Raw genomic sequence first — 19581 nt, forward strand, 5'->3', positions numbered from 1 at the left:
TCACCTTTCCACCTCAGGAAACCCTTTCTGGTTCAGGGATCAGCCTGCAGAGCCTGACCATGGATGCTCCTGATGTTTGACCCTCCCAGCAATCCTGATCCCCAGCAGCTGGCACTGGGAGCAGCGAGGGGCACTCCCCGTCATTTATTGGTGTGATGCTGACCTCCCTGACACCCCTCACCTCCTCATAGGGTGGGCAGGCCCAAGTATTTCTCTTTTTCTGTTTGCTTTTGTTTTACACTTAAACCCAGCATTTTGTGGCTGCCTGCACTCGGAGACAGCCACCAACTCCTCAGGAAACCCTCCGGACACTCGGACAGGAGCAACAGTTAAAAAATACTCTGGAGTCAGGAAATAGTACATTCAGTAACCCAAAAATAGAGATAGAAAATACTTGCTTTAAGGCTGTGTACAGTATAACTGAAGATAATCTGGAAATTGCTCAGCAACAAAAGAAACGTGGGAAGAAAATTCCTTAATGTGAAAAGGCGGCCAACAAATATCCTGATTTTGTTGATGCTTCTAGGGAATATTTGGAGCAAAACATGATCTGGATAAACTGTGAGTCCAAGGCTGGTGATCCTGGTCCAGGAAGAGCTCTTGGGACGCGGCAGAGCTCACTGTGGTCCCTGGGATCGCCGCTCCTCCAGCATCCTGCACACCCACATGGACACGACCTCGGCGTTGCCGTCGTTGTACTGCACGATGAAGGGGTGGCCCTGCGAAGGGGGACAGGCAGGGTTAGCCAGGAGAAACACAGCCCTTCTGGAAAAAAAACCACACTGGAGCATCCTGTGGTTACAGCCATAAAAATGCAGTGAAGCACTGATTCAAACCAGCGAGCTTCCTCCTGCATCCGTGTTATCCACAGCACCTGCTCCGAGCAGGAGGAGGCAGCCCTGACTCCTCGCGGAGGCCTCGGCCCAGCACTCCCTGGAAATGCTCATTACTTTTTGTTGATACTCCATTTTCTCGTTGTGTTTTGACCCAGCCCCCTTTCCAGGACAGCTGTGCAGTTGCTGAAGGGTGTTTGGGTAAAATGATACCCCCAAAAAACCCCCACTAATCTGCGCCTCTGCTTGTAAAGGTGCGCCATCTCCTAAAATTCCTCTCTTTTACAGTGCCCTGTGCATCCTTCACGTGCACTGACCTTCCAGGGCCTACAGGGGATCCACGAGAGCTGGAGAGGGACTTTGGCCAAGGCAGGGAGTGACAGGACAAGGTGTTTTGCCCAGCACTGGGGTGGTTTTGGGTGGAAAAGTGCAGGAATAAGGTAAATGCTTTTATCTCCAACACAGCCCTAAACAAAACAGCCAAGGACACCACAGAGAAGCAGGAGAGAACAATCAGGAGGCACAGACAGGGCAGAGCAGATGCATGGCGGCAATTAAACCCAGCTATTCCAGCCAGTGCCTTCTCCATGAATCTCCTTTAGGATGGAGAGATCCCCGCAGCCAGAGCCATCCCACACCCAGGATATCCCTGCATTTAAGCTGCTCCAAATGAAATTTCAGCTATGAAGCCTCAGCCCTCCACACTGCTCACCCTGCTTGCTTTGTTTTGTGAGGATATTCCACCAAAACCTGCAGGCTTCCACACTTTTCTCCCCAGGAATAAGTTTAATTTCGAACTACTCTTCAGATTTCCCATATTTTCAGAATCTGGTGGTTGATTTTTCTGAGCTGTTTTTAAATTGGGACTAGGAGAACAGAGACTTCCACCGAAGCTCAGTAGGACCCATCTTTGCAAATCTTGGTGCACAACCTGCAGCATTTTCAGGTCAGGCACCGCAAACAAGGAGGACACAAGCGGCCCAAAGATGTCCAGTGCTCATGGATGGCCTGTGCCAAAAGCTACTGCCAAACCCACCTCGCTGCTTTTAATACCTGACCTCACTCAGCAGCAGCTGCAACTGCAATAAAAACATTTATCAAAGAACCACACAGAGCTGGGGATAATGCAGGAGTCCGTCAAACCTGGCCTTGGCCTCTTTGCAGCAAGATTTGGAGTGAAAAATCAGAACAAACTACAAAAGAGGGACTTGCAGTTGGCTCAGCTCCCAAAAATGTCTCAGGGAATTATTTAAGTTTTCCTCCAAGGTCTCCAGCACTGCAGCTGCAGCGGTTTCCTCTCTCAGAAACCTCTCTGTAAGCTCAGCCCTGCTCTCCACATTTTGTCATTACTTGCACCGACTCCCACATTCCCCCCTTTTCAGGCACCCAGAGCAGTACCATTACCCAAAGCACAAAGACCTCAGAAAGCAGTGCCTTAAACTGGAGATGCCTCTGAAAAGGATGGAAGAGAGCAGGGGCAGGGAGATGAGACAGGGAGGGAAGATAGAATAAGGGAAAAAACCTGGAAAAAAATCCGAACCACTAAAGCAGCAATGCAGCTGCACCGCGGCAGCTCTGGTGCAGCAGGACAGAGCTGTCACCTCAGAGAGGAGGCAGTGAAAGCCCCAGCAGTTTGGACACTGTAAATAAATCCTGGTGGCTGTCTCAGCCACAAATACAAGTCCCAGCCCTGACTTCAGGAATGAGCAATATGTTCTCACCCAAACCCAGCAACCTGCTGTACTTAAATATTCCTGTAGGGATTTATTGCAAGGGAAGACTGGGAAAAGGTAAATGTGTGGAAACTTGAAATACATTTTCTGTTGCAGGGACCAGTTCCTGGTGAGGTGACACTGCCTGGTGTGGCACGCACAGCTTTATTTTTGGGGACACATGATCCCATCCCTGTGTATTTCGTATTTCCTCAGAGTCCTACACATGTTCACAACAAAGCAATAACCACCTCCTTCCCAATTTTTAAAAATACCTGGAAATCAGCACAGCCAGCAGGAAACAGGTTGAAAATCCAGCACCAATCTGGTTTTTCTTACTGGCCTGGTACTGGTGTGCCTTGCCCTGGCTCGGTGGGATGCACTGGGAATCCTGCAGGCACTGGGAAGCGGCTGCTGGAGTGCACAGAGCTTGGAGCTGGAAAGGTCAGGCAGGACAGGGCCAGGGCTGGCCACGAGTGAGTGTCAGCCAGCCTAATTTTGTGTGTCAACCCCGAAAATTAGATAAACAATGACAAACCAGGCTTTTTAAATGAACTTGTCTCATCTGGTTCTCTTGATAAAGGGTACATTTCTCAAGTTGCAGTGTCCCACCAGACAGGTTAACTCTTTCACAGGGGAGCTCCTCGCAGAGGGGGATGTGAATGATTTAAATATCTGACAGGAAATTAAAAGGGCACTGCCCCCCTGAACACACAGCCCTGGTAATTCCAACCCATTGCTCACCAGCCATCAATCATTTAGCCCAGTCAATTAAATCGCCATAATTCAAGGGTAAAAGTTCCATGATTTTACCTACCCCCAAAATTCAGCAATTTGCTTTCATGGCCTTCTCCTCTGGCCGAAAAAATCTTTGTTTCTGATAATAACCCAGCCTGAGCTTATTGCCACAGACTTTGCGTGGCACCCTGGGAAGGGCTGCACATCCATGGGCCTTTTCCAGCTCCGAGTGCCCACGTGCAGCTCTGCTCCAGGTGGATGAACTGTCCAGGAGAGATGAAATTCCCCCTGGGACACAGCATCATCACCCACAGCCCCAACTTTGGGCTCCCTGAATCCCTTCAGCCCCTCAGTCTGAAGCACAGGTACCAGCTTACACTGCCTCACACAAATCCAGGGAAGAGCAAAGCTCCCATAAACAGGATCCTCTGACCATAAAATGTTTGTGTTTGAAGAGCACCAAGGAGGTTTAGGCTGATGCCAAAGGGCAGGCAGACCATAAATAACACCCCTCAAGCAAAGCCTGGGATTTCAGAGCACTGTCCAGGCACAAAAGAAGTGAGTGATAATGGGAGACTGGTTTAAAGGTCCAGGAAACAGGCAGTTACCAGCCTAGAATGGTGGCAAAGCACACCCCCAATGTGAAATGGCAGCCAGCCACCGATTTCCTTGGAAATCTCCAAAAATGACAGGGTGGTGTTTCCTGGGACACAGAACACGAGAGGGATGAGGACAGGGCAGGAACCTGAATCCCAAATGGGTCAGGGATATTGCTGGAGTACCTCAGATCTAACCCTCATCACCTCCTTATATTTTTTCCCCTGGGACAGTGAGAGATTGAATGGGAAGGGCAGCAAATTAGGAATGACAAGAAAATTCCTCATGCTTATGCAAGGAAGGTTGGGAAATGAGTGGCATTGCTTTGGTTGCAATGGTGCCACCCTTTTCACAACTATTTTTCCAGGAACCCTCCCAGCCTGAGCAGCTGGAGGCCTGTGCTCCATTTATTACCAAGACAAATTCTGCATTCCATTTTAAAATTTTGAACTCAGCACAACAAAAAAACCCACAATAAAAAGATCCCAACTGTTGCAGACACAGCCTATCAAGACAATGGCAGTGCCCTTAGACAGCATTTCAAATACAGTTTATTAGTGTGTGATATGAAAAGGGTATTTTTATTGCATGATATAATGCAATGGGACCTTGGGCGCTCTGCAGAAGGACCTTGCACTCAGAAGTGTAATGAACCCATAGTCCAAAAAACATTATACTCTACATTAACCTATCATTAATGGCACATTAGGGCTGGGGGCATTGCACGCTCGCTGGTCAGGGCTCCATCAGGACAGTGTGCAGGAAACCACAGTCTTCACAGGCTTAAAACAAATAGAGAAAATAAATATCACTGCTGGCTACAGGCTGCTCTAAGGGAAGCTCACTGGCTGCTTAACCTGCAGTTTTGTCAAGGGGGGATGAGGAGGGCGATGCAGCAGTTTATTAGTGGTGTTGGCATGCTCTGAGTGCATCAGATGCAGCAACACTGAGCTTTTCCTGCGAAAACACAGCACCTGTTAAGAATAAAGTGAAAACTGGAAGCTGCTCCCCTTCCCTGCCACTCCCTAATTCCTGGTGATAGTTGTAAGGCTTCCCTGGCACTAGGAGCTGGGAATGGGAAGAGCATCCTCTGACCCAGCTCTCCACTGAACAGATCCCAGCTCTCCTGGGATCTGTTTTGCCTCTGCACCCATTTCACCTGAGCAGTTCCAGCCCCTCAGCAGAATTCCAGCCCTGCCAGCTCTAACTCCATGTGAACCATGACCAAACCAACAAATTCCTTATACTCCCAGAGCAGGTGCGATGTTCCATGCCTTCCCCCACTCCAGGTGGCTCTGTTCAAAGGAAAGCCACAGTGCAAATGTTAAATCAGGAAAGCCTGGCTGGCAGCTCATCCCTCCCACCCCAAAAAATTCCAACTTGGCTGTCCAACAGCACATCCCAGTTGGTTCTCCCGTTGCTGCTGAAGTGTCTGTGCTATTTACAGCTCTTGTAATCAACTGAGGGCACGGACTTGAGGGGAAATTCTTGCCCATTCTCATGTTTACTGGGAGACAAGTCGGACCTCCAACAGGACAAACACAAAGCTCAGCTCTGGAGCTGCACCAGCTTCCCAGGACTCCTGGAAACACCAAGTGCTGAGTAACCCAAAACCACCCCGAACTGACCCCGGGTCCCCCTGCAGTGACCTCAGCACGTGTTAGGATTTCATCACTCCACCCCTGCCTCCAGTGCTGGAGGATTTTCCATCTCGAGCTGCTGCCTCCAAGGACAAGCCACACTAAATGCTGTTCTAATTATCTGTGCCAGCTATCCCCAGTATCCAACTGCGGCTCCCACAGCCAGGAATAGCAGTGAGGAATCCTCAGGCCAATACTCTCACTGCCGACTCCCAAAACATTGTTAATTCACAGGCACAGAAGGTGGCAGGGCATCCTCAGGGGATGCTCCACGCAGCTTCCAAGGCTTCAGCGGGGTAAAAACTCCGAAGGCTGAACACAGGTTAATCCACGGAGACACAGAAGGTACCCATGGGTGAAAGGACCCTGCAAGACACTGTTTGAGTGTGATCCAGCTGCTCCATCTCTCGTTTTCCTTTTGAAATTTTGGTTGGGTTTTTTTAAACCTTTTAAGAAAAGTGTGAACAGCTGAAGTGCTTGGAACAGCAGGGACTGGGAAGCTCAGTATGTGTGTCTGCAAAGTGTCCCCGGTGTCCCAAAGCTGCAGCAAGGTCAGCTGCAGCCTCCCTGTCTCTTCCATACGGCACCTGCAGCAATGGGATTGCAGATCGCAGATCAAGCTTAACCCTAAAATTCCAGCTGCTCCTCGGGACTTGCAAGGCTGTGCTTGATCTGGGACCGAGCGTTTGCTGTCCCAGTTCTCTCTCCCTGTTCCTGTCCTCGGAACAGCGACTATTGAGGGCAAGGACTGCGCTCGCTGCGCTGGAGACGCCTCCAGCATCCCCAGAGCCTGTGCTCGGCTGGGTGCTGGAGACAAAGCCCCGCAGCAGGGGGTGGAGTCATGGAATCACAGCATCACGGAATGGCCTGGGTTGGAAGGACCTCAAAGCCCATCCAGTCCCACCCCTGCCCTGGGCAGGGACACCTCCCACTACCCCAGGCTGCTCCAAGCCCTGTCCAACCTTGGACACTCTCAGCATCGACCAGTGGCATTTTCTGGGGGGAGATGACGCAGGAACAACAACATAACCATTAGGAAAACCAAGTCTGATTATTCTCCGGGAAGTTTCTGCCCCCTCCTCACTCTCACAGCTGAGAGCAGAGCCCAGCCTGCTCAGCAGCTCCACGTGGAATGTCGGGAAGTGGGGAGTTTTGTTTGTTGCGTGGCCTCCCTAACATACACTGTAATTAAAATGTTGATTACTAAACAGTTTAAATATATGACAGACAATGCAGTTAAAGCCTACAGTTAGGTCAATATGTGATTTAGATTTGCCATTTAAAAACTCTCATTTAAATTTTGCATACATTAATCACTACCATACTTCAATGTTCTGATATCCACCTGACTACACTATTAAAATAAAACTTGCTGCCCCAGGGAAATCCTACTTATTCTTAATTGTTTCGAGGCTTTGATGGGCTTTTAATCTAAGATTAATTTATGCAATTTTAAATAACTCTTCTTATGATTAATAAGCTTGAAAATTAAAAGGAGTCTAAAGCAATTATAATGAGCATTTGGTCATAACCTCATTAGGAGAAGGAGTGAAGGATACAGCTCTGGAATTCTTACAAGACTACAATTTAAGGTTACTTTCAGAGGAGTCAAACATAGTTCTTGAAATTGCAAAGGCAGATTAGCCTAGGTCAGCCTTAGAACTATGGCTACCCAGATTAGCACACTAATGATTTTATCCCTCTGATGATATGCAAGACAGTGAAAAGATGATACAAAACAAAGATAAATGGATAACACAACTAAGCAGTGAAGCCTTGCAGTTACATTTCTTCCTTACCTTTTTTTTTTATTTGAGAAGTATTCTTTCTGTAAGTCTTTTCCCCCTATTATTTATCTATTTTAGACTGACTTTCACCAATGCATTTTTCATTTTTATATGACAAAGTTGACTGCAAGCAATTTTCATCTGGTTTAGTTTCATTGAGGCACCAAAACTCTTCTGCAATTTACACAATTTGTTCAAATAACAACAGTCCCCAGGCCTGGCGGATGGACCAAGGGGAAGAAGAGCTTAACTTAGACCTCAACACCTTAACCTGAAGAGCCACTGTCTACACACCTCACCTGAACTTCCATTTTTAAACAGCCATCCAGATCCCTCGTTATGATTAAAGTATTGTTTTTCCAAGCTTTGGACAGCTGGTGACCCCAAACCAGACCTCTGAGACCCCTTGTGCATTTGACTGATGTGTCCAAGCTGGCAACTCATCCCCAGACAAAGGGTCAAGAGGGAATTTTCAGGTCAGAACACTGGGAATTGGAGCAGCTCCACTCCATAGGGTGGAGCTGACTTCAAACTACTCAACCCCTCCTACTGCAGGACCCTGGGTCTGCTATTTGTTCCTCTCCTGTGCTATAGACTGGTCTTAAATTTACTAGAGAGTTTAGGGTTTGGCTGTGGCACAGAGGAATCTATTTGCCCATCTGCAGATCATTCTTTCCACAGCAGTTTTGCTTTTGATATTTGTTGTTAAACCGATAACTGTCCTTGGCATTCCTCATGCTGCTCAGCTAAAAACGAGCCAGCTCCCAGCTAAGGTATTTCAGTTTCTGTGTTATGACTCTTAAAACAAACTAAAGCAACCGAAATCTAATTGGAGTTTACTTCTGCAAGTGCTGCTGAGGTTAAGAAGAGCTGTAGAAGAGGAATGGGGAGAGTGGCCCAAGGCTGATAGAGTCTGTCACCATTAGCAAGCTGTCGACAACAGAAGCAGATCTGCCGAGTGAAACGGTTGGTGCAACATTTTAGGGATGGAAGAGGTTTGACTTTTGCCCAGCTCTGGTCTGGTTTGCAGCCTCAGTGCCCATTAGTAGCTGGAGCTCATTAGGTGTGTGCCTGGAGCACATCTTCTGGAATGGTTTCATTTGAAATCAATGCAATTCATGAGCTTCAAGACCTGTCTGTGATGAGAATGAAAGAGTGGGGGCTTGCAAAGAGCAGAGATTCACACCAGAAAGGCACATCTGACCTGAACTCTGATGCTGATGGAGCTGCACCTGCAGAAGTGTCCTCAGCTCCAGCACAGGAATGGTCTCGGTGACACCGAATGGAGCTCGTCAGGAATTAAAAGCTGATACAGTATTTCCCTCAAATGAGGACTAAATGTTCCCTACAGCACTTCCTTCAAATGAGGACTAAGTGTTCGCCTAGACTGGGAGAGAAGGGTGAAGAAAGCAACTGTTTTCCCCAAGTTTTTCTACTGAGAAAAAAAAAAATTGCTAAGCAAATTACTAAGCTGAAGTAAACTGAAACAATCTCCTAAATGTTTTTCACCCAAACCTTGGAGAAGAAAATGCTGTATGCATACACACACACAAATAACAACAATTAACAAAAGCAAAAAAACCCCTGAAAATGATGTGGCTGGAAGCAAAACGGGAGAACGAAACAGCTCGTACTTCGTTAGCATTTTTGTGATGAAGTTTCTGCAAATGAACAAGTTGTTTTTAAAAGTACCACTATGATCATCCTGCATTCCACGGCTACATACTGCCTGCACGGAGTGCAAAACAACATCCCTGTGTTTGCCAGGCTTTGTAAAGGGACTAAATAAAGTATTAAATGATCGAGGTGAATGCGCTGCCAAATCCCCTCATCTGAGGAGCAGAGAAAGCTCAGGTATGAAATGATGTTGGAATAAATGCACAGAGCCCTGCTGAAAACACGGAGAAGGCAGAATACATCACCACTAGTTGGCTTGGGAAAAAAAATAGAAATTCCTTTGAATCTCTCCCAAGGTCACTGAACAACAGCCGAGGCCATGAACACCATTTCCACTCTCAGAGTTGTATTTTAATCCAACAGGGAGCCTTTCCCTGGTGGAAACCTGGCTCTCCCCAGCCCAGCAGGCACATGCTCATCCCGATTTACACCAGCTGAGTGTTTCCCCCAACCTCTCCCATCAAATCCGAGCAAGCAGATGCACATTTATGGGACAATGAACTTTTCCACGGCTGTGTTTTGGTGTTCCAGCCTGATTAAAGCTGCGTGTTCTGAGCGCTGCCCCGGGTGGGAGCGCGAGCAGCCGGCTCTGGAGGGGAGGCCATGGCTTAAAAAAAAAATAAATAAAAAACCCCATGTTTAATTTAAAAATTAGAAACTGGAGCAGGCTGTGAGCACAGAGGTTGATTGAAACAAAATTTAAATTCCTGTCAAGCCCATTTAAACACAGGGGCCCTTCATAGGCAATTAGCTGCTCCCTGTGAAGGCTGAGTGAGGCCGGGCCTGGTCACTGTGAGGAGCCGAGAAAAATTAACTAAAATCAGGCGCTATGAAATATTTAGCCTCCTAGTTTATCACCGGGGTTTGGAAGTGTAAACAAGACAAAAATCGATTCCTCGGTGCCCTCCAATCAATCCCCCAAAATGGCGAGGGCATCTGTTTCTGCTCAATTTTGTTTACTCTGGCAGATTTGCCTTAATTGCGGTTGTTTATCTCCCGTTGTCCCCGGGGCCCTAATCTCCCGATTACTAATACTTAACACTCATTTCACATCTAAAGCTACTTCTAATCCTCAACAGGTTTCTGGGGCTCTTAAAATTATGGAGGCGAGGGAGATTTCTCTTTGTGAGAGGCGCATTTTGCGACCCGCGACCAGCTGGGCCCAATCGTCACCAGGGATGGCGGCAACAAAGGTGCTAAAAGGCTCTTTCACAGGCTCCGCCGCTCCGCCGGGAATGCCACGGAGAAAAAAGGCCTTTGATGGGGAAAAAAGAAAAAAACCCACCCTGAACAAGGGGACTCTAACAGTCCAGCCAAATAAAGTTACTGTCATAATCAAGCGCTGTCAATCACAATGAAAATCCAATTAAAAAATCTTTCAGCACGGCCCCTCTTCAGGAGAAAAATGTCCCCTATTTATATGCGGGTTTTTTTTTTTTTTTTTTGTGTCAACTGCACAAATTAGAAAGTCGTATTAATTGATTTTTTACTACTTTAGGCCCTGATCCTCCAGCTGAATTTCTGCGGATGGAAGAATCAAGCGGCACAAATCTGATTAAGGGATTTGAGGCATAATGCACACAGGTCACTAAGAAGCCATATCTCTATCTCCAGCTTTATACTCTGCTTATTCATAGGCAATTATTACTCTTATTTAATACTGCAGGAGTGTCCTGAGGTGCTAATTGGACTAGAGACCCACAAGTAGCTGGTACTGCACAAGCACCAGCCATTTTAATCTATGCAGAGTGTCTGAATACATTTAAAATACCAATTTCATTACACAAATAAAAATCGTACATGGATTTCAACAGTTGCCTGTTACAGCAAATTCCTTGATGGATTTGGAATGAATAGAAAGGACAATATTCTGGGATTTAAAGATATGGGTCTTATTTTGGAACTCCAAACAGATTTATTTTTATATATTTTTAAAAAATAAATACGTAGGGAAGACAGCTGACATAAAATATCAACAAGGCACATGCACAACTTCTCAATATACGGTAATTGAAAGATTTGCAATTCTGCTACCAAAATGAGTGAGATGTAAATATTTGTCCCTGTGCCTGGAGAACTACTGAACAACCAGCAGTGCCAAATGAAACATTTGCTCAAATTAAACTGCAAAGCCCAGGAGACTCAAGTAACCAAAAAATATGAACTGTATCCCTCTAAGCTGTTGCCAATTTGTTTTTGTCCAATTTCCTTAGGTTTTCAACACCTCTTTGAGCCAAGTCAAGTTACTCCTTTTCACATTTCACTGGGAAGTGCTGCTATATTTGCAGCCCTAGGGCATGTTAGAAAGGGGAAGTCAGATGTTCCTGTTTGCTGTAGGAATTGGGTGATCCCATGGCAATGGGTGCAGAAGGCAGGGAATGAAGGTAACGCCTTCAAACCCCAGAGCTCACCCCTTAACCCTGTCACCATCTTCCTCTTGGGTAATTGCCGGAGTTAGTGGCACTGATAGAATGTATTTCTCCATTTCGAGAGCTGATTTCTCAAGTGACAAAGAAGAACGGCTCACACCCCCAAGGACAGAGATGGCTTCCCCCCTCCCCCCCTTTCTTTTTTTTTTTTTTGGAAGACAGAGGGGGAAATATCCCTGACCCACCTTTCCCAATTTCAGCTCAGTGAGCAATGCTGCCACCTGAAGAAACACATATTTTTCCTCTTAAGCTACCTTGAGCTCGGAAGATAATGAACACACAGTGACAGGAGCATCCTGAGCCCTGGTGTGAAATCCTTGCCTCAATATAAATTTTGATACTGCCTTCAGTGTGTCCAGGATTTGATCCAGAACTCCTTGTCCGCTGTATGTCTGAACTGAGAGATTGAAGATCCAGTTTATTATTTATCACATATATTTCACGGTTGAACCGGATGATCCTAAAAAGCCTTTTCCAACCTAAACAATTCTGTATTTACAACAGCTAGAACACTTGGCTCTGTACTTTTTTCCTTGGGAAACCTGGAGAGAGCCCCCTTCCTTCCCATCTGCATGTGTTTGGTGTCTGTCAGAACTTCCCCTTGTCATGGAGTGAGTGACTGGGATCGCTGTGACAGAGGAGAGTATGAACATTTGCAAACAAAGCCATTCATCACAGGCCCAAGCACAGACAATTTTATGCTGGACAAATCATCCCTGATGGGAGATCCTGCACTGGCTCAGGATAAAAAAAGTGGCCAAAGAGGGAAAATTCTTGGCTCCCTGTGATCAGCAACGATGCCCAAACATCTGCATAGGTGCAGACAACAACCATGGACCTCTAAAGCTCATCCCACAAGATCTCTGGGGTGTGATTGTGAAAAACAAAGTGCAGAGAGCCCTCTGGTCTCTCCCAAAATCAGCACCATCCAAAACCCAGCCTGGCTACTCAGTGATGTCACTGCTCCAACGCTGCTGGGGGAAAGCCCTTTTACTGACAAACCTAAGCACCAGTGTTTTATTGGCTTTATTCGGGAGGTTTAGATGAAAATCCAGGCAGGATTATGCTGATCCTCCATTTGTTTGTTTAAACCATAAAAGTGTTTCCTGAGAGCTGAAAGCAGGGGTTTAACACAACGAACTGCAAATATGTTTCGCTGCTGTCCAGACCCTCTAAAACAAAGCTTCATAAAATACAGCTACTTAAAATGCAGCTACTTAAAAGCTTCACATTTTTAATTTCCTGTAGTTGTTGGAGATGTGGGAAGAGCCAGCCAACACCCATTTTTGAGAGTCTCTAACATCTTGATTCATGTCTTAAAACATTTAAATACACAAACTACTGTTTATCTGGGAAAAACCCCCATCATAGCCAATAAAATCAGGGTGCCCGGTCTAGAGCCATTCCTGGAATGGAGAGAGGGATTGCTGGATGCATAGGAATGGGAAATTTCAAAACTGCATTAGGCATTAAAATAAATAAAATACCAAAGGAGAACATGTTTTCCAGCATGTCAGTGGCTTTGACACAAATGATGTACAATTTATCACACAACCTTCTAAATTAATAAAACACCAACATCAGAAGCATCAGGAATTTGAATTTTTAAAAGGAGAAAGCTCGTGGTTGTGTTTGAAATTGGACAACTTGAACAAAAATCATTACATCTGTGCAAAAGTGATCGAGTGCAGGAGGTGACTGGACCCTCTGCCTGATCTTTCCTTGAGAAATCCAGCAGCATCCTAAAGACTGTGTTTTGATGCCTCCACAGGAAAGCATAAGGGAATAACTGCTCCATTCCCGACTTGCGGTGTTTCCAATACAATTGCTTCACGTAAACGCCTTTCGTTTCAACAGCCAGATGTAGCACGGAAGAGTTCAATGCTGCACTAACAAAAAAAACCTCGCCCAGAGACTCCAGCAATTCCAAAAAGCACCAACAATCTGCTGAAGAAAAGGCCAAGCTTGCAGCTAAAGAAGAGATTTTAAACAATTACCAAAGCAGGGTAGTGATATCATAAAGGCAATTTCTGCGCTAGCTTGTTTTCTGCAACTCTCTTTGCCTCTGAACAGCTAGAACAGATAATAACTATTAGTAAATCAAACTCCTGCAATATCCAGCTGTGTCTCCCACATTTACATACAGATAGAATGGGTATATGTTTTTAATATGTATGCGAGCCGTACTTTTACCACAGCTGAAGTGCACGCTACAAAGGAGGAGGAGAATGGGAATGGAATCAGCATGAGATAATAAAGTGGCCTAGATAAAGTATTAGCCAGCGATTGATCTCAAACAGGGGATGTTGCTTCTCTCTGACCTGATTACTTACTATGCATAGATTCCATTAAATAGAGCTTAGAATGGAAAGCTTCGGGAAAGTACCGTAAATACAGTCACATCCACAGCCCGGGAGCCAGCCCAGCCTCACGGTGCTTCCCTGGACTCTGGGCACTCTGGGCAGGAGTTTAAACCTTCCCTGGACTGCCACACCACAACTCCTAAACATGCACTGCCCTGGGAGCCAGGCCTGGGATGCCAGAAAACTCCGTGTTTCTGGCAAAAAACACAAGTGCAAAGGGGAAAAAATCTCTTTATACAGAAGAATTGTTGAGATTTTCATGCTAGAAAGGGAGAGGAGAGGCAGAGAGGAATATGCTGTGCAGTCTTCCCTGTGATAATACTGGAATATATTCAATTTAATTGACTCTCTGCCTTTCTCTTAAGAGATCATTTTAGATCATTTCTCTTAAGAGAGCATTTTAGAGCAAGTTTAGAATGACCACTGGTAAATTCTAAGGTTGCTCCTTTCCCTGGATGGACAATTTTCTCATTACTTGGTGAAATTCCTTATTTCACTCCTGTGGAACAAGTCACTTAATTTGATTATGTACGTCCAGAAAAGCCAATGGGATATCTTGTCTGGGGATGGCTACATGGAAGAAAGGGCAGTGAGTAAATAAATAATAAATAAATATGGAAACCTGGTCCACGCCAACTGTGACAGAAATTCAGTGTTCACCTGCACATGGATATCTGTGGTAAAGAAAAGCCTGACTTTAAACAGGAATTTCATCCAGCCTTGGCTTCGGCCCTATTTCCTGACAAAATGGGCATTTTGGGTTTTATAAAACAGGAGCTTCTTGCAGGATAGACAGGGAGAATCCATCTCTGCTGCAGCCCCGGGACTCCAGCAGAGGTGCCAATCCAGCACTTCAGGTGTTGTTAGTCAGCTCCTCACGTGCATTTAACAACCCACTGGTTATCAGCAGAGGAGGAAGATTGATCTTCTGCTCCCTTCGTTTTGCTTTCTGTCTTTAATTATCCTGGATTGGTTACAAAATAGTGACTTCCAGTATGGTAGGTGTCGACAGGGGAGGAGATGATGCTCTGGTTTGTCTGAGGGTGAGGATGGTTGTGTGTGACACCTCCCATCATTGCTGGCATGGTGCTTTTAAATAAAACAAAAACCCCAAAACTCAATGAACAAGGTGAAATCCTGCTCTAGTTCAAATCAGTGATAAGGCGACCTTGAAGATTCAGGGTTTCACTGCATCACTCTGGGCATTCCTTAGATCCACCAGTATTTACGTGCCTCTATCCACTCCTTACGTCCACCAGAACCACACGGCAATTTCAGGAACGGACGACATGGAATTAGAAGGATACAGTGGTGAGAAATTGTAGAACTCACACGATATTTGTGTTCAAGGAATGTGGCACTCAGTGTTCTGCTCTGGTTGTGACAAGGTGGGGATAAAATGGACTCAATGACCTTGGAGGGCTTTCCCAACTTCAATAATCCTGTGATCCTGTGATATTTAAAGTTTGGGTTTTTTTTGGCCCCATTTTCCAGCAATTATGTTAATTTCTACACACATATTTAGGCACAGATATGCTGTGTATATCACATATAGCACATAATTCTAATGTATATTTTCATATTAATTTTATAAATAATACAAGACTGGGGAAGAGCAAAAATATAAAGGGTTTGACTGGAGAGCAGCTCCTGTTTTACTACTTGTTGTTGTTGCAAGTTCATTTCTAACTGAATAGAAGGGAGGGGGGAAAAATGCATTAAATTGTTTAAAAAGTAGAAATGCTTGTTTTTTATTTATTTTTTTTTTCCAGGGGTGTTGGAATTTCCAAATAATTTTACAAAACACTTCCTTTAAAGGGGACTAGCACACTCCAGGGCATGTAGTTGTAAAGATAAATCTGTGCACTTCCCTGGTACTGCAGGCACTCACCCTTTGGCCTCATTTTTATGGCTCTGCACCCTGGAGTGGTGTTATTGCTTACAAACATCCACACACACTTATGGGGGGCTGTGTGATCTGCAGATGTTTTATTTATAAGTGGCAGGCCTATTGCATCACCAGAATGTGCATTTACAAACAGATAGAGGTTTTATGAAACCCTATTCCATTGTTTTAATAGCTGAGCCATCCAGCCATGGCGGAATAGTGCACAAGGTAAATGTGTCTACATCTCTAGAACCTGTTCCAAGTTTTCTCAGATGTGACTAACTGCAAGAATTTTCCAGCCATCAAAAGTTAATAAAAAAGACAAAAATCAGGCAGTGCAAGCCTTTGGTATGAGACACCCCAAAGTGGAGGGGCTCTCCTAAACTTTAAGGCCTCATTTCAGCAAGGTGTTTAAGCAGGTGCCCAACTTCAAATGCAGGTCTAGTGAAGTTAATATCCTTAAAATGAGATTCACAGTTAAATACTTCCCTAACCAGGACCTCAGCTGAGACTAGTCTGGGTTGTGAGATACCTGCCCCTGGGCACCATCAGAGATTAGCCTTTAACTAGAGAACTGCTGCAGTACAAACACTTGTTTATTCTCCTTGCAGCTCCCAGCGTGGAAGCAAGAAATGAGAGGATGCACCAGTGTCTTGATCTTGTTAAAATCCATTACAATTATTCCTATATTCCAATTATCTCTATATATTCCACAGTAAATAAATGATGATGATTTTAGATAAGCTTTCGAGTTACAGCCAACAGCGCTTAAAGGACAGTAAGGAAACATTTAAAAATCAGAGACAGATGAGTCAGAGGGCATTATGACTCCATATAAATTGCTGCAAATAGCAATAGGTAATAATTGAAAACACAACAATTGCCAGCAAAAGAAGGGGGCTCCCAGCTCAGATACCAGCCCTGAGAACCCTTCCATGGACACACCATGGCCAAATATTCTCTCATTCTTCTGCAGCCAATCTGATTTAATTTTACACCAACATCAGTGAAGACAGTGGCTCCTGCATTTCATTAAAATACATATTTTAACCACATCCTCTGTTTTCAGTCTTCACATTTGGGAAGGTTGAGGCTGGCAAATGCTGACAAGGAGTGACCTACATTAAGCTGTAATCCCTGGACATACACACTGGAAGAAAATGTGTACCAAGCATCAAAACGGTTTTGATTGAAACTCGATACTGGCTGTGAAAATTCTGTATTAACTCCCCAAATCACAAGTGGAGGTAACAGCAAAATACCCACCAGCTTCAGTGGAATCACAATTGCACCTCTGGTTTGGGTGCCTGTGCAAATATGGAATTGCTGCACAAGCAGAAAGAGTTTAGGCAGAAATATACTGAGCACACTGAAAAATGCAGGAAAAAATAGATACATTTCTATGTAAATGACCAAAAAATATTCACTGACAAATCCAAACTGAGGTTTCACTTACCATTAAATCTTCAGGTGCTGGCCTTTCCTTTGGCTGCTTCTTCATGCTGTGTCATAAAACAAAATGTTTGTATCAAAATAACTGCTCATTTATTTTCAATGTTTAAATATTGAATTGGATTTTATCTCTTTTATCACAGAGCGAAGAAATTCAGTGTATTTCTTAACTTTATCAGGTGCTGATGGGAAACAGGGTTCCTAACAGTAACCAAAACATTAATGGGTTTTTCCTCCCTCCCAGCCTTCCCTTATGGGATGTAGGGCTCCACACTGTTTGTAACCATGGACAGTGTGTAAATACAGAGGTCCCTAAAAACCAGCCAGCTCAGGAGGCAGAGAGAGCTGATTCCCATTTTTCTGGGGATTATGACACAGCTCAACACAAGGAATTACCCAAACAGGTGGGAAATCCAACTCCACTGCTGAACAGCTTCGGGAGCACACGCAATACCCTGGGGTTCCTACCTTCATCTCCCCCCATTTATTTCCATTACCCTGCAGGGTGATAGTTCATTACACAGCATTAACCTGTTTATAAGATCATGTTTCTCATCCAAACAGTCCTAGTTTTCCATGCAACAGGTGCAATTAGCTCGTGGAGGCCGTGCTTAGCTGCATGAGGGAACACAATAACGTGGCACAGAGGTGACCATCAGGAGCTGCCTACTGACTAATTGGATTACATCCAAACAGCCAGGCTTTATGGAGTGACTGGCATAAAGTCTGGGATGCTGTTCACTTGACATCTCTCATGGTTATTCCAAATTGATTGCTTAAATAAGATATAGTTGCTCCTCATTTGCTTTTTTTTTTTTTTAAGCAGTAATTCCCCCCACCGGAAAGCTGATGTAACACTGGATATAAAACACCAAATGAGCTGTGCTGGAAATTGGAGATATTAAGGACACAATTTACCTTCCCCTACAAATAACTCCAAGCCCCTCAAATAATCAAGTCCCACAAACTGTCTGAGGCAGCAGTTCTAATCTGACAGTCCAAAGTAGCTGCATCCCCAGGGAACACAAAGGCTGTTAGCCACCATCACTTCTGCTGCAGGTTGACATCTGTGGAGATTTTAACACAGGTTATCCCCCCCTCTGCCTCCGTTCCTTTTTTTAAACCAGTCTGTCATCGATATTTTGGGGAGGATAAAAGCCTGGAGCTCCACACCCAGGGTTGTGCTGCAGAATCCTCCAAATACCCTTGGTCTTTGTAAGCTGAACCCACTGAAAACTGAGGCCTCTGTTACACAAACTTTAATTATTTAGTTACTTTAATTAACCGATCATCAGGCTGCTTTTTGTGTCCGTATTTGTTACAGACTGTGGCAGGCCTCAGAGATACTTTCTCCTGTATGATCTGTTCAAAATTCAGTTTTATGGGGTCACTTTTGCTGCAGTGGCCCTGGTATAAGGCAGAAAACCCCAAAATGTGCAAAGCCCAACCTATAGCTCCGTGTGGGGCTGAGGGCTTGGGGGAAGGCACATCCCTGGAGAAGGGCACATCCCTGGATTCCTGCTCCCACCCAGCCACAGCTCCCACTCAGGTGGCTCCATCTGATTTAACTCAGCTGAGCACCCAGCCCTGCAAGAGGGGATGTTTCTCCCTCCAACACTACTTATTTTTACAGAATTCAAGCTTATTTCTTCTGCTGTGCATAAATGCCTCCCCTTTTTAAATGATTTGGTTTTTGGGGAGGTGTGTGACAGTTAAAAAGAGATTTTTCCCTTTGCTTTGCTTCTTTAGGATCTCTCACCCTCCAGATTTGTATCCTCTACTCACTCAAGAACCGTATTCTTTATTCTACAACCTCCTCCTCTCCCCAATTCTCCTTTAATTTAAAAGGTTTCCAATGAACTATTCCGTTTTAAGGACAGCAAATATACCCAGTGGTGTGTTTTAAACCACGACTCTCAGTAAAAATTACTTACTGAGAAGCCAATGAATTCATCAAGGCCTCTTGCCTTCCTAAACATCGAGGCAATTTTATAAGAAATATTTACCCCCCCCTAAATAATGATATTATACACATGACTTTTGCAGACTCCCCCCTGAGATGAATTCTTAAAGTCTCAGCACCGAGGTTTATTAAAACAGAGGAAAAAAAACCAACCCCAAAACCCCCAACCCTTGTAAGTACTTTTACGACCCTTTGTGTAAATAACGTTTACATAATTTAAACAGTTTGCTCAGCTTTGCTGCCCCATCTGCCCAAGGCCCCCGAGTCCCTGCTCTCTGGGAAAGGATGCAGGCAAAGCCATAAGGTCTCGGGGAGCTTGGAGTTAATGGCATGGATCATTTACATCCAGGGCATGGCACGTTTGCAAACCCAGCTCACCATTGAGTGATGAAGTGCACAAATGGCTCCGAGAACTCCCCGGCTGGAAGCACCGGCGATTCCTGGGATTGCAGCGAGACAAGGAGCGGAGTCAGGAGCAGGGAAGATCATTTTTTTTGAGGAG

The 19581-nt window shown here is 45.0% G+C and overlaps 1 protein-coding gene across 1 annotated transcript in view; it reads right to left on the reverse strand.

Annotated features, from left to right (window-relative positions):
• Positions 1-221: 221 nt before the first annotated feature.
• Positions 222-19581, reverse strand: part of MAP2K5 (mitogen-activated protein kinase kinase 5) — a 120406-nt gene continuing 101046 nt past the window's right edge. The window contains exons 20-22 of the mRNA XM_017738578.1: positions 19458-19519; positions 17121-17166; positions 222-719 (exon numbers count right to left, since the gene is read on the reverse strand). Coding sequence (XP_017594067.1) covers positions 618-719; positions 17121-17166; positions 19458-19519 — 210 coding nt within the window. The 3' untranslated portion in view covers positions 222-617. The remainder of the gene's footprint in view (positions 720-17120; positions 17167-19457; positions 19520-19581) is intronic.

Source organism: Corvus brachyrhynchos, unplaced genomic scaffold (assembly GCF_000691975.1).
Source record: "Corvus brachyrhynchos isolate BGI_N302 unplaced genomic scaffold, ASM69197v1 scaffold200, whole genome shotgun sequence".
Taxonomy (NCBI): domain Eukaryota; kingdom Metazoa; phylum Chordata; class Aves; order Passeriformes; family Corvidae; genus Corvus; species Corvus brachyrhynchos.